This window comes from Gasterosteus aculeatus, chromosome 14, assembly GCF_964276395.1.
Source record: "Gasterosteus aculeatus chromosome 14, fGasAcu3.hap1.1, whole genome shotgun sequence".
NCBI classification, from domain to species: Eukaryota; Metazoa; Chordata; class Actinopteri; order Perciformes; family Gasterosteidae; genus Gasterosteus; species Gasterosteus aculeatus.
In genome coordinates, this window is record NC_135702.1 from 11,876,163 (window position 1) to 11,889,974 (window position 13,812).

General features: G+C 46.3%; 1 protein-coding gene across 2 annotated transcripts in view; it reads right to left on the reverse strand.

Moving 5' to 3' along the window:
• Nucleotides 1-13,528, reverse strand: part of LOC120831978 (ephrin-A5b) — a 58,484-nt gene extending 44,956 nt beyond the window's left edge. The window contains exon 1 of one of the 2 annotated variants that reach the window (XM_040197965.2): nt 12,359-13,528. In XM_040197965.2, coding sequence (XP_040053899.1) covers nt 12,359-12,483 — 125 coding nt within the window. In that variant the 5' untranslated portion in view covers nt 12,484-13,528. The remainder of the gene's footprint in view (nt 1-12,358) is intronic. The other variant, XM_078088488.1, reaches the window with a different exon arrangement.
• Nucleotides 13,529-13,812: the final 284 nt, after the last annotated feature.

A 13,812-nucleotide genomic window follows, 5' to 3' on the forward strand; every position in this document is an offset into this window, starting at 1 on the left:
GAAAGAAGAAAGCTGTGAAGTCTGAGAAGCTTTAATCCCCCGTCTCATATCTGATAGCAGAGCAGCGGGAGTCAGCAGCTGGATGAAGAACATCTGGACTTTGGGGTTAGCCGAGCTAAATCGAGACGCAGCTCAGGGCACCAAGGGGGCAACGCTAATGTGCAAAGAACACAGCCTTTTTCCAGTTAATTGTTTATTAATGATGAAATATCTTAAGATAAGAGGAGAGCTATACGCGTGAGGTGCTAGCTTGATTCATTTTGAGGTCACTCTCACACATTTTAGGATTTTCTGGTGCCATAAAAATGTGTTATGAACAAATAAATATATTTTTATTACAACATTAACATTATTTTGGAGAGATTGAGAGATTTAAAATGAAACAAATATATTTCAGTGGAATTTGTTTGTCGACAGTTGAATTAGCGTCTTGTGAAAAAATAAATAATCAGGGGACACTACATCACATTTTAGGATCAGCGTGCACCATAGTACAGTACGGGAGGCTGTTTTAGGCTGTGTAACACATTTTTGATTTTGAGACACGTTTTCACAAGATACCCCATATTTGGTCGAGTAAAGCCAGCTTCACCAAGGACTATAAAAATATTAACTTTTATTAACTAATTACATAAAACAATCTCTCAATAAATGTTGGTATTACAAAATTGCAAAAACCTGTGTGATTTACTGACATAACACTATTTGACAGAAATCTGGGTGATTTGCATGCACTATAATTAAAAAAATGATTATTTTAAAAGGCGCTGTAACACGGTTATTAACGCTGTGGTCATTTTATCACGTTTACAAATTCAGGTTCTTTTAAGAGGTTTCCATGTGAAAGATTGTGTATCTGTACAATAATATGATTGCTATAATACATTTGAGGACCAAGAATACATATTGTTGGGGGGAATTCATATATGTATGGTTTACAGTTTGAGGAGTTTGATTTGAATTGTAAAGTCATTTATCTAGATAATTGTTAGGGGACAAAAACTTGTGAGCTTGCTTGAGAGGAAAGGGAGAAGAAAGAAAGACATGATAAACGCTGCGAGAGATAATGAGCAAACGAGAGAAAGCTAACTCAGCTCCCTGTAACCTTCTAACATTTACAATGTGGCGGACTCTGCATGAGTGTACGTGTATGTATGTGTGTGTGTGTGTGTGTGTGTGTGTGTCTGTTTGTGGGCCTTTGCCCCGATGACAAGGCACCATACAGATGGTGATTAATTCACATGGTTGTTGGCATTTCAGTTTGCATCCACCAGAAAGCAGCATGCTGCTGCGGCACAGATTCAACATGCTGGAGCTTTGCTCGCTTCAGGCAACAGGAATTTCTGGGTTATTTCTGCCCCGTTGTGTGTGTATGTGTGTGGCACGGTTCTGGTTATCCGTGCTCAAAGGGCCAATGGAAGTACTGCTGCTCCACGGCTCATTGGCTGCCGCGGGGATGCGGGTTAATCCTGATTGGTGACTCTCTGAGAGGACACGCCCTCCGGTTTTCCTTCAGTCTCTTTTTGGAGGGGTAGGGGGATTCGGAACAAATTGGCATTTTTATCTATTTTCACTGTTGCCGGGAGAATTTCTAACCTAATTTTGGAACATTTCGGTCTCCAAATGACACATATCACCAAATGTAAATGAAATTCCTCCCAGCTTGCATGCTCCTAAAAAATTCTTAATTCAAGACGTGACCAATTATTCAGACCCTTTTAATCACCTCAACACAAACTTCTGAATCGGGCAGCATCTTCGCCATACTTTTGAAACAACAAAAAAACAACAAAAGAATGAAATTTAATTGGAAAAATTGCAAAGTGAGTAATGCTGTGGTGCTGCACCACTTATCCCACTACCCTGCTGGGTTGCTGGGCAAAATTTAGAACACGCCTGCCTCCATACAGGAGTGGCTTGGTGGATGGTAAATGCGTGTGACGTGTTAGACGGCGTGTTTCTCTAACCCCCCCTGTGTATCGCGTGTCTAGACCTCACCAGCATTACTTCTGGAAGAACCACGTGACCCAGATGAGCACTCACAGTACTTCAACATCCGCACTTCAGGCCTATTCTTTTTTTTCTTCTTCGATCAATTCTTCCCCTTTATTTCGGCCCGAGTAAGTGAAGCTGACACGCAACGCGGAGCCAACGAAACACGGCTGATTCGGAGCGAGGTTCAAAACTGACTAAGACTTTGTTTTCCTAAACTATTGCTACAACTACGCACAATTTTAATTTAATTAGAATTAAATATGTTACGACAAATTTGAAATTTTAATATTTACCGTGATTTTTTTCTAAACATTGAAATCTGTTATTTTTTATGGTAAAAATCTTTACATGGAGACATAATATTAATTAGAGGTGGAAGTAAGTGTAGCAGTAAACCCATATTACAAAGGTAAGTACATTTTTATGCATACACAAAACATATCACAATGTTTGTTAGATTTTCATTTCAAAGTAAAGTACAATCAATAATTACATTAAAATAAAAACAGATTATTATATTTTATTATTAGCTACTAAAATCTATTCTTTTAACATTATGCTTGGGGGGGAGTTTTCTCAAGATGAATAATTTGGATATGTATCAATCATTTTAAACAAATTATTCTTGCATTGTAAATAGGTCCACTGCCATAGAAAATTTCCAAAATTATAAAGTTGACACAAAAAAAACAGAAACAAAAGTTTATTAATAAAAGGGAAAAAACAATTAGTGAACTTTTGGTGACCACGCTTTTGCTACCTACAAAAGTCCACTAAAACTTAATAGTAACCTCCAACCACGGGCAGAAATATGAGTAGCAAGCCATAAAAAAACTTCTGATGGAAACCTAAGCAGCCGGCACACACGGGAAACAAATAAAACATCTTTATGAGCTGGAATCTTAATAGGCACAGTCCCGGTCCAGTGGCCTCTAAGTGCTCTGTTGGACAAGTCTGTGTTTCTGAGCCGACTTCAGATACCATCGGCTACTGTCTGCACCGCCACACACAAAACTCAATGTTTTCATTACGCTGGCTGCTGGATAATTAAAAGAACACTTTCACTGCCTGTGAAATTACTGAATATTACTGAATATAAAACAAATTGATTTAACACACACTGTAGGCCCGAGTCGTATGTGCTGGGTAATCGTAGGCCAGAGTTTTTAGCACTTGTGTGAGCAATTTGCAAATGAGGTCAAATGTTTCACTTTCCAACATGAGTGTGCATGGTGGAGGAATTTATCTTGATTTAATTGTGTTATTTGACAAAATTGTCAAATTTAGCTTTGACTGAAAGTACACACCTTTTTTCTGTTTTTAGTATTTTTAGGTAAGTATATTTTGACTGCCTTTTCTTTTTTGAAACAGCTTATTTCTGATTAATAAAATCTTAAATATTTACATTAAGTACTAAGTAATGAGCACTTTTTGTTTCTTTTCAAAATTTTGTTTAACTCTTAACTTATTTTATCATTCTCGGGCAAAATCGTTGACAAATGATTTTCTTGCAGTAAATAAATATCTTTTTAGAAAATGACGTAGATTTCAGACAAATCCTGTGCTTTTAAGAACTAACCTGATGACATTAAATCTGGGTGAGACTTTGGGCGATCATCGGGGGTGAAACCCGTCTCTAGCACTGCTTTTTATTTGTTCCCTCAGAGTTCGTCAGTCCCTTTGAAGCAGGACAGGACAGGTGACCTTGTTCCTTTTGTCAAACAGACAATACGGGCTTGTCGGGCCATTAGTTTTTCTTTGTAGGTGCTCGTTTAGGTGTGATATCCATCCTGTCATTGGAGATAGCGCAAAGCCGTCGTCAGAATCCACCACAGGGACAAAGGAAGTCTTCTGAGGCCGAAAAACACCCCGAGGAGATTTACAACATTCCTTTTCCAGCCACAGTAAAACGCCATTATTTCAATTATACACCAGAATTGGCTTTAATCCCACAAATACGGAGGAAAAGCCGTAAAAAGAAGCACTAAGGACCAAAGAGCCTCTTGCCCCGACTCATGAGAGCGTAGTACTCCACTCAAGTGGAGACGTCTGATTGGCGGGGAGGGGAGGGCTGCGATTGGCTGAGGCGGCGGCGCATTGTGTGTCGGCTCAGCGCTGGGACCTGTTACGCCAGATGCCCTCCTCTCGTCCCCTGCAATGTTTGCAGCCCCACGCACGCGATCCCTCGCTCCGCTTGGCTGCACCCTCTCATCGCATTACTTCTGCTATTCTAACTCCTCCATCAATTATGCACTAGAATAACTCTGGGCCCTGATGGAGCCAAGACATAAAAGGGGATCATCGGCGCTAGCTGTTGCAGCGTCTGCCCAGCGTGCTCCTCGCCACCCCGGCCGCCGATATGAGCGGGCCGCGGTGCCAGCTCGTACAGGGCAGCAGCGGCGGCGCACATCGACGGGTCGGTGCTCAAACAAACACAGCCGCGCGTCAGAAGGACAATCGGTGAGGGCCGTCACTGCAGAAGGGCCGACTCAGCAAAGCCAAGAAGAAGTATTTCAAGATTTTCAGATTTTTATCACAGACAAATCATCTTTCCACACAAAGTGTGCATTGTTTCAACTTGCTTCAAGGTTATTTATTTGCTGAAAATTTGTCTGAAAGGTGTGTATTCACATTTTCAGCGTCTGCTGAGAGAAAGCTGGACTAAAAACAACTCAGCAGTTGTTTAATCAACTTTTAATCCACTGCGTTTGGACTAGTTTTAAAAATCTGATCAAATTGTTTGTTTGAAAACTGAATGTTGAGTTTTGTTTGTGAAGGTGGATTTTTTTTTTCTCATATTGTTTCAAATATTAAATTAAGATGAAGTGACAAAGAAACAAGGGGGATCCCTTTTAAACTTCAACACCACAGCTTGAAACCCACATTCAGGTCACAGCTGCCAACTCATGAGAGAAAAGCTTCAACTTTTATCCAAAATAAACGAAAACAAACATTTTACTAGAAATTTCTATTCCTGAAAAGTCAATAAATGATGTGAGAAAATCTTCATTTTAATTTCTCATCGAATGAGACTTTAACTTGGTAGAAAACAGAAAACCTTTCCTGTGGCGTGTTTATAAAAAGATGATTTATTTGCAGGAGTGGGGGTGTCGGATCAGAAAAGATCAGAAAACGCTCAAGTGACGTCTCGCTATTCGTAACCTACTTTTATCCCCTGAAACAAAATGGAGTCGACTTTGGAAAATGGCTGCCCGGGTGCTTCCCGCTCCGCCACACACCACTTGAAAAGGCGAGGAGGAGACGAAGTAAGCCGCGTGTGGGGAAAGTCTTCACATCATGGCAGCCTGAGTATTCAATTATAAACCGATCGACGCAAGTTGCGCTTCGCAAAAAATACCAGAAAATAAATGTAATCGTCGCCATTCATCACCGAAGGAACGCAGACCCGCTAAAAACACTAGTAAATAAAAAAGAAAGGCGTCGTGATGTCGACCGCTCCCGTTTAAGTCCTGACCTGAATTTCTCCTGGTTGCGTGTGAAGGTTTGTCCGGGGTCTATCGTGAGATCATAAACGGCTTTCTCAATATTTCATGTGTCGCAAAGCCGCAAGCGCGCGGAAATCCAACAGGAGGAAACACTTGGAGTCTCAACGGGCCGGCGGGCCGCACGAAAAGGTCTCGCAAAGTCACACCGAGTTCGTGCAACAACAGCCGACCTGCACGCGCAGAAACACAACTAGAGCACCGTCAATACAGCAGCAAAAAACGGGGCTTCTCCTCTGCTGTGGCCTGGGCTCCAAACTATGATCAGATAAAGCCTCATACCCAAACGATTACGGCAGACATTTGAACCGAAAGGACAAAAAGTCATTAAGACAGCGGCCGTGTCTCCTACGGAAACATGTTCGGCTCCACCCGGGGAATGTGAGCGAAACACCTCAGCTCCGTGTAAATTTCATCCAAGATACACAGAAAGCGACGAGTCAACAGCCGCTTCAAATGAGGAAATATCGCCCTGACGAGGAGGGACACATACTCTTAGTTTCAAAACATCCACTTGGAGGTTCGTCCCTCGCTGTCAAAATCGGCCGGCTTGAGCCAATTGATATTTCAGCTGTTATCGTATTTGATTTCAGTTGAACGGCGTTCCAATTCTCTCATTACCTCCATTTGTCTTTAACGCAAAGAAGCCCAAACTCCAGATGTGTGACAGCCTGAAGCTTAGCGATCACTAAAAGAGAGTCGTTCACTACTGAATAATCCAAAACACATCCGAGAAAACACTGCTGATTTCTCTGAGTCCTATTGAATGCATCCGCCCGCCATGTGTCCTCTACTTCGAAGTATGGTGTCTTTTTTCATCAATTCATGTTGTATCCGTTCTGTGGCTCCTGTGCTTCTTCCTGCAGGGCTGCAGTCCTGATTGAGTGGAATCAGCAGCGTTGGAAGCAAGTGGGCCGGTGATACCCGAGGATAAAGCCTGAGCCACCAGCGGTCCACAGCTGGCCCACCTCCACACACACACACACACACAAACAGTCAAGGAATGTTGGTTTCTTTTTACTTGTTTTTAACAACACAACACAACCGCCTCGCAGCACATTTTTGTGCATACACTCCCTTAATAAATCGCTTTATTTGTTAAGTACCTCTTTTGTCTCAGATGTAGAGCTGAAACCGGTGACGAACGTGTTTCTAACACAAGAATCAAGACAAAAAGATCCAATATTTTGTGAATAGCAAAGGGTTTCACCGTTAAAATTGTATATTTCACAGTGTAAACTCTCAGGCGCACGGGACGGCCTTCCTCGTACTACAAAGGGACTGCGGTCTTTGATACCGCGTGATGCCCGACAAACCGCAGCAGCCCTGTCTGTTAGCAGCTTAGTGGCTCTCTAGGACCTTTTCTAGAGGCAGTTTTTAGGAGCTTTGCTGCAGTCATTAGGAGCTAAGGCTGATTAATGTGAATGGTCAGGCAGGGCCTGGCTTTCTGAGGGGAGAACAGAGCGGGGTGAAGGGTCCCACAGGAAGTGTTTTGTGTCTCCGCACAAAGGGAGGGCTGACCTCTTAAGCCCCGTAGAGCCTCTTTGCTAATACCCTCACCGGTGCCTACAAAGACACAGGGGATGCCATTTCACCACTCACATTTGAACAGCACACACAGAAAAGAAAGGCCCCGCCAAGATTAAAACGGCAGAAAAGTGAACCTCTGTGCAGCGGAGTGAGACTGTGAGATTAGGCCCGAGGAGTCCCCCCCCCCCCGCTAACCCATTGACTATCGCGCATATCAAAAGCAGGGTGCCAAACTCACACAGGAGCTGATGTGGACACAATGAGTCGCCTCGCGTAACATTTTGTCATGAAAGTGGCACTTAAAAGATAATCGTGAATCGACCTGAGACGTTTTCAGAGAATATTTTAGATTTTAAAGGACATTTCCCTTTTTTACAGACGATACTTCTTGAAAGCGGTTAAAAATTCATATCGCTGAAAGTTTTCTTGCGATTTTTTAGAGTAGGATGATGCTGACAATAATTTCCTGTAAAAGTTTATTTTTGCTGAAAACTGGTTGAAAACTTCCTCTTGATGCATGAGGATACTCAGTTGCAGAAAAGTATTGAAACAAGTGATTTGTGTTGAAATCACCTTAGATGTTATCCTGCATTGACTAGATTTATTTCCAATATGAGTGGAATTTAAAACAACGTGCAACAATTGAATTTCTTTCCTTCAGCAGTTAAATGTTTTTTTTCCCGATAGGAATTTGGTTAAAGTAATCACGCTGCTCTGGCAGATCTGTTGCTCCTAATGTGGAACATGCGACACATACAGTCACAATAAAAATACTTTCCAATATAAAAATTCTTGTCATTTAAAATCAAATACAATGCACCAACTTGCAATGCAGCCATTGTAACCACTGTGAATGAGCCTGAGGGAATCATAAAGCGGCCACACTTATTAGTAACTTCCCGTCACTACTTCCTGTCAATCACGGCCCGGCACCCTGAGGGCCCTCGCCTTGTTAGTGGGAGCGTAAAAAGGAGGGCTGGGGCTGCTCCTCTCTGCAGGCAGGGTCGTAGGGAGCACGGGGAATGACGGGCGTCTCCACAGGTCCTCCGATCCCCCTCCGCAGACCGCTGAGTCTCTGGAGCTCCGTCTATTCAAGTGCATTCTGTAAGGTACGACTGACTAAGGTCCAGCGAGTGGACGCGAACGGACACGACATGAATGAGATTTGCTTATCTGTGCTGGGGCGCGCTTTCATTTCATGCAGCGAGGAGGCTTAATGCTCCTGCACTTTGTAATAAAATGGAAGGTAAACCTCAGATAAGAAGCCTCTCATCCTCGGTTTATTGATACTCTCCGAACACTCTCTGAAGGAAATTACTTTCGGTCCGCTCTCTTTGATGCCTTTCTGAGATTGACACTTCCTCAGGGTGGGTACATTCTGACCCCACCCCGGGACTCCGCGGCCTGGACACTGTCCCCCTGCCGTAGAGCCTCTGGCCACTCGTGAGGAAGTTTCTCTCACCCCCCCCCGCGACTGCATTGCCCCCCCCCCGGTTCTAATCCCCTGCCCCACCTCGGATAACATATGCACACTCTCCACAGCCACCTCACCCGTCCCCTCCTTCCCCCAGTGTGTCTCCCTGCACCGCTAGAAGCCGGCTACGGGCCACTGAGTATGGGCGGAACAATGGTGGCCTTTCAGGCGCTCGGTGCCAACGGTGGGAGAGGGCCACGGTCCCGGCACCCAGTCAATATTTGGACGTCAAGTCAAGTCAAGTCATTTTATTTTGTATAGCCCAGAATCGCAAATTACAAATTTGCCTCAGAGGGCTTTACAGTCTGTACACATACGACGTGGTTTGCCTTTTTTTTTTTTTTTAAATCCAAGCGGAACCGAGCGGCAGGGAGCCCGGGACCAGGCCGAGAGGGGAAAGCGAGGGTAAACAGTGGGAACAATGCGAACGGGGCCACTGGGAAACTATCACAACATGGCCTCGCCGCCGAGGGGAAAAGTGAAGTATTGTTTCGCTAAATGGGAGATTAAAAAGAGAGAAGAGGGGTCGCTCTGCTGTGACGGGGGGAAGTGGGCACGGAGTCAGTCAACTCGAGGACCTCGCTCCCCTTTCCTGAGGTAGAGCTTCTACCAGAAGCATTCAACTGTGTCCGGACACAAAGTGGACAGACAGTTAGCGGCCGGCTATCAAAGGCCTTTTAAAGTCTGTAACCCCACTTATATCGCGTATACAAAGCGGCCTCCGAAGCAATTCTTTGATAATGGAGAAATATGTTGCATCTGCCGGGGGAAGCTTTGGGAGGGCATTATCAAGGATTAAAGGAAACCCCTGGGGTGACAGTGCTCTCTCTGAATGCTGGAATCCCTCTCTCCCTCCAGCTGTCGGGCCCTTAGTCCATCCCAATGAGCTTCTTTGATGACGAGGGGTATCGGTTTCCATGGCGTCCGAGACACAAACAGTTTGAGAGATTAGGGACGGAACCCGGCTCTGATTCTCGGTTGATCCCACCTCTCAGCAGCAAATAAACACCTTGGGGCTCGGCAGCGGCTGCGTGCGGACCATATGGGGGCCGGGTGGGTTTTAATGAAGCAGCTAAATTGCCGGCGAGCGGGGAATTCGCTAAAAGCTCCTTGTCAGAGGAGCAGTAAATACCCCCGCTCATACACTTCACGCCGCCATTTGCTGGGCGGCAAAACTGACAAGGAACATCTGTGACTCGTTTCTCTTACACGACCTCTTTCACGACTTTTTTTTGGGTCGATTTCTGACTCGTTGTAATAACTAATATTTAATAACTAATATATTAATACAACATAGTTCAGACGTCAAAGTCAGCAGATTGAATTCAAGTTTTTATTTCTTTTGCACCATGCAGTCTATTTTCAGAGGATACTTCCAGATGTATAAACATGAATAAATGTTGTGCACGTAAGCGGAGCCCTGGACTGAACTTTAGGGCAATAAACTTTGCAGATATCGCTGCGGCCGCCACGCATTGCTCTTCATTATTGTGACATTATCTGAAATCCTTCTTGGTCTACGACTACAAAGGAGCCTCAACGGTGTTCTGCCAAGTATACTCTCTAAACATCGTCCTCGGGAATACATCCAAATTAGGAGCATGGCCAGACTTTCCACACCTACGTGCACACTTTGACTAAAGGGCTGACTCGGAATAAAGCAAACAATGCAAAGGCTTTTCCCGCCGTCTCCGCACACTGAGGGGCTTACGGAGAAATGGCACAATTATCCGAAGCCTTTTTTGGTCAATAAATCAATCAATCAGTCGTGACTGCGTGCTTTCTTTCCAAGCAAGCTCCCAGATCCCGGAGTTTCATTTCATTTCATTAAGTGGCTTATAGAAGCGCAGCTACTCGCTGTCAGTGGAGGATTTTCAAATTCCGGGCGAAGCTAAACCGGCTGTGAATCTCACCCCTGCTCTTCCTCCTCTTCCTCTCCTGCTCGTCTGAGCCTAATCAGCAACAAGCATCAGCGCAGGAAGATGTCCCCCCCGAGATGGAAGCAGAGCAAACATGAAAGCATGTCTATCTAAATCACGCAAAGAGAAAGGTTTCTTTTTAGCCCCTTTCAAACAATAGAAAAACATGAAATGTCATCGCATTTCCATTTTTCACGACTCACTTCCCATTTCAATTCCAGAGCTCCTGTAGGGGATTTCATGAATGGCTGAGTATGGACCGCTGCTCCGGATGCCATTCCGCCCCACTTTGGTCAAATATGCAGCGGAGATGTCAGGAGAGGGGGGTAAGAAAGCTCATCTGGAAGCTGGGGCGGTACCGCAGCGGGTTCCCGGGGCTCCAATACCGAGTGTGGTTACATTAAGCAGCGGGGATCCGGGGGCTGGCGAGCTCGTACGGAACGCTGTTGGGTTCTGCTGCAGGTTAAGGGGGGGGGGGCCCGGGCTTTAACCGCAGCCCTCCCTCCCATTATGCAGCCGGGGTCGGGTTTAGATTAAATCCATGAATGAGAAAAGGAGACAGTCATTTAGAGTTACTCATTTATTTAGCCCTCCATTCTGCAGAGACAAAGCCCATGCGGGGCGCCGCGCCGGGCCCATCACCGGGCCCCATGGCCGGCGGTGCTGCCCCGGTTTTGACCCTGACAACAGTCCCCTCTGTGCTGCTTAACCCACAACTTGCCCGGTTACTACCAAGTGTGTGACCTCAGCATGCGGGGATCTCTCACAAGGCCGAGAGCCACGCTGTGCCTTGGCCGCTGCTGAAATGTCCCTGTGTACCCCCTCATTGTCTACCCCAGCGTGGGCCGGCAGGGGGAGGAAAAGATTGGGGGAGGGGGGGGGGGGGTCTTGGATGTAGGAGCCCAGCAACCAAGACACCAGACTTGGGAACCAGGAAATGTTTTGGATTTGCATCATTAACAATCCCGTCAGTTAACTCCTCAACAGGCCGGTTCCTTGTTCTCTTCTCTGATGTACATTTGCATTCTTTTTGCTTTTTTTTAAACTTTTTGTTTGACTCATGCCGAAACTGCAGCCAGCAACGAAAGTATTCCAACTGAAACAAAGTGACACACACATTATATCACCATGTGCTCGAGTGCCAACGCCAAGGCACTGAGTCACCCGGGGAGGTGTCCCGACACACTCTGGAGAGAAATGTCACTTTGGTATTCCAACTGAACGAGCTGCACTCATATGGACTAAGTTGTTTTTGGAGGGGGGGGGCTTGATTATGAAAACCGTCACAGGACAAGCTGCTCGTTTTTGAGTCACCCAAAATCCACAAATCCACTCATTGAGCCTTTTTGATGAGCTGAGCAGCGCCTCACTGTGATAGTGATAAACACACTCACAATTATATCAAGTAGGACCCATTGCAGCAGACTGGAGAGTCATTTGAACACAGGCGGCGCGGGTCTCCTCGTACGTGGGAACGTGGAGCGAACCACCGAACATGAACGCGTAAAGGCGCGTAACAGCGGACAGCCCGCGTGCGAAGGCTCTTGTCCCTCCGAGAAGTATATGTTTCATGCCGCACAAAACTCGTTCAGATTATGTAGGATTATTAAATCATGAATTATCAGATCAGATCTCCTCGGTGGAGGCAGCGCGTGAGTGCGGACACATCGTAACGGTGTTCATGCAAAGCAGCAAAATAAGGAAAATATGCATCGTTACAAATCGATGTAATTGCAGGTTTGGATATTTAACTGGTAAGTATATAGAATGACGTTTTGTTAAACTGCTGGGGATGCGGAGTGCGCGCGCCGTGCGTCACCCGACGATTAAAACTACCGTAAAACCGACCAGAGTACAGCTTGAACAGGGTGACGTTTGAGGGGGAAGTTGGCCACCTCTGTGCGCCGGTGCGCAAGGGTGAGAAGGGTTCTACTTACTTGGGGTTGGTCCGGTTCCAGTAGACGGCGTAGCGGTCGGACACCACCTTGGACGCCGGGTCCTGGCAGTAAACACACACCACTACGACGAGGAAGAGGAAGAGGATCATTTCCACTTGCGGCATCTTGGCTCTGGAACTCCGACGGTGCCAAATTGACTCCGGTCCCGGTGCCGATGTGACGGATGTGGCGGGGAGATGTTGCGCGGAGAGTCCGCTTTACAGGTGCAGCTTCCTGCTCGGTGTTCGCAACCAAACGAAATGTCTTTCTCTGCTTTAACAAAAAAAAGAAACCGGCTTGACGACAGTCAGATCGATGACTTTGCACCAAAAACCTTCTGCTCGAAAACGACTTCTACTTCAAAAAGCCACAGTGTTTCTGCCCCAACGATCCTCCGCAACTCCGCTGCGCGCTGCGAAACTGTTTCTCCAACTCGCCTCGAATTTCCCGGAGAGGAGGTGCGCGGTGTGGAGGGGCAATATTTAAAAAACCAAGGAGGATGAAACACAACAGATAAACAGATCAGAAATACAGTCCGTGCGGCTCCAGATCCGTTCGGTGCGGTTCGGGAGGGAAGCCCGAAGGACTCCAAACCGGCAGCTTCTTCGGCTCCAGCTGAACCTGCAGCCGCCCGAGCGCTTCTGTCCCTCCGCCGCAAACAACACACGCACACGGGCAGGAAAACGAGGAAAAGAGAGGAGAGAGATAGAGAGGAAAACAAACAGAACGTCGCTGCGTAAACGCGCACAGTCTCCGGGTTGAGCGTCACCCCGACGAGCGGCTCCGCAACATCACCGAGAGCGCACAAGAAGCGGCGATGTCGATGTGGAGGAAGCAAACGCGAGACTGCGGCGCTCGGTCTCCTGCGGCCATGCTCTCCCGGACCACCCCCCTCCGACTCCCCACGACGACCCCCTCCTCCCCCTCCTTTCTCTCTTTCTCTCTCCACCTTCCTGCCAGCCGGGGTACGCTGCAAAAGGTGCTGCTGGTCGCTGCTGAATCTTCTGGAGCAAATTATGCAAAACGGAAAAGAATTTCAGTCCTGTTTGTTGGCGCGGACATTTCTTGCTGGTACAGTTTCACAGTTGCACTAATTCTCATTGGCTTGGGTTTTGCATGACGGTCGTTTTGTTTACGTCGACATCCCTCCTACATGTGTTTCTCTGCCCCCTCCCCCCCCCCGGCTGGCAGACTCATCCCAGATCGTTTCACAACGTGCTCCTCTTCGACGCGTTGAACTTTCATTTCACTTGGTCTCAATCAATGTAACGTTTGTCCTCAAATGTGATTTCATTTAAATGTCCCAGAACCAAAGTTCGGCTCTTTCCAATAGAATTAAAGAAATTTGCTCGAAGGAATTTTGCGGAAAACAATTGCTTTGTCAGTAAATGCAGTGGTGCCTGCCAGAGGAAATGGTTTCCAACTGCTCTCCAGACGGTCCCTTTGACTGCAGT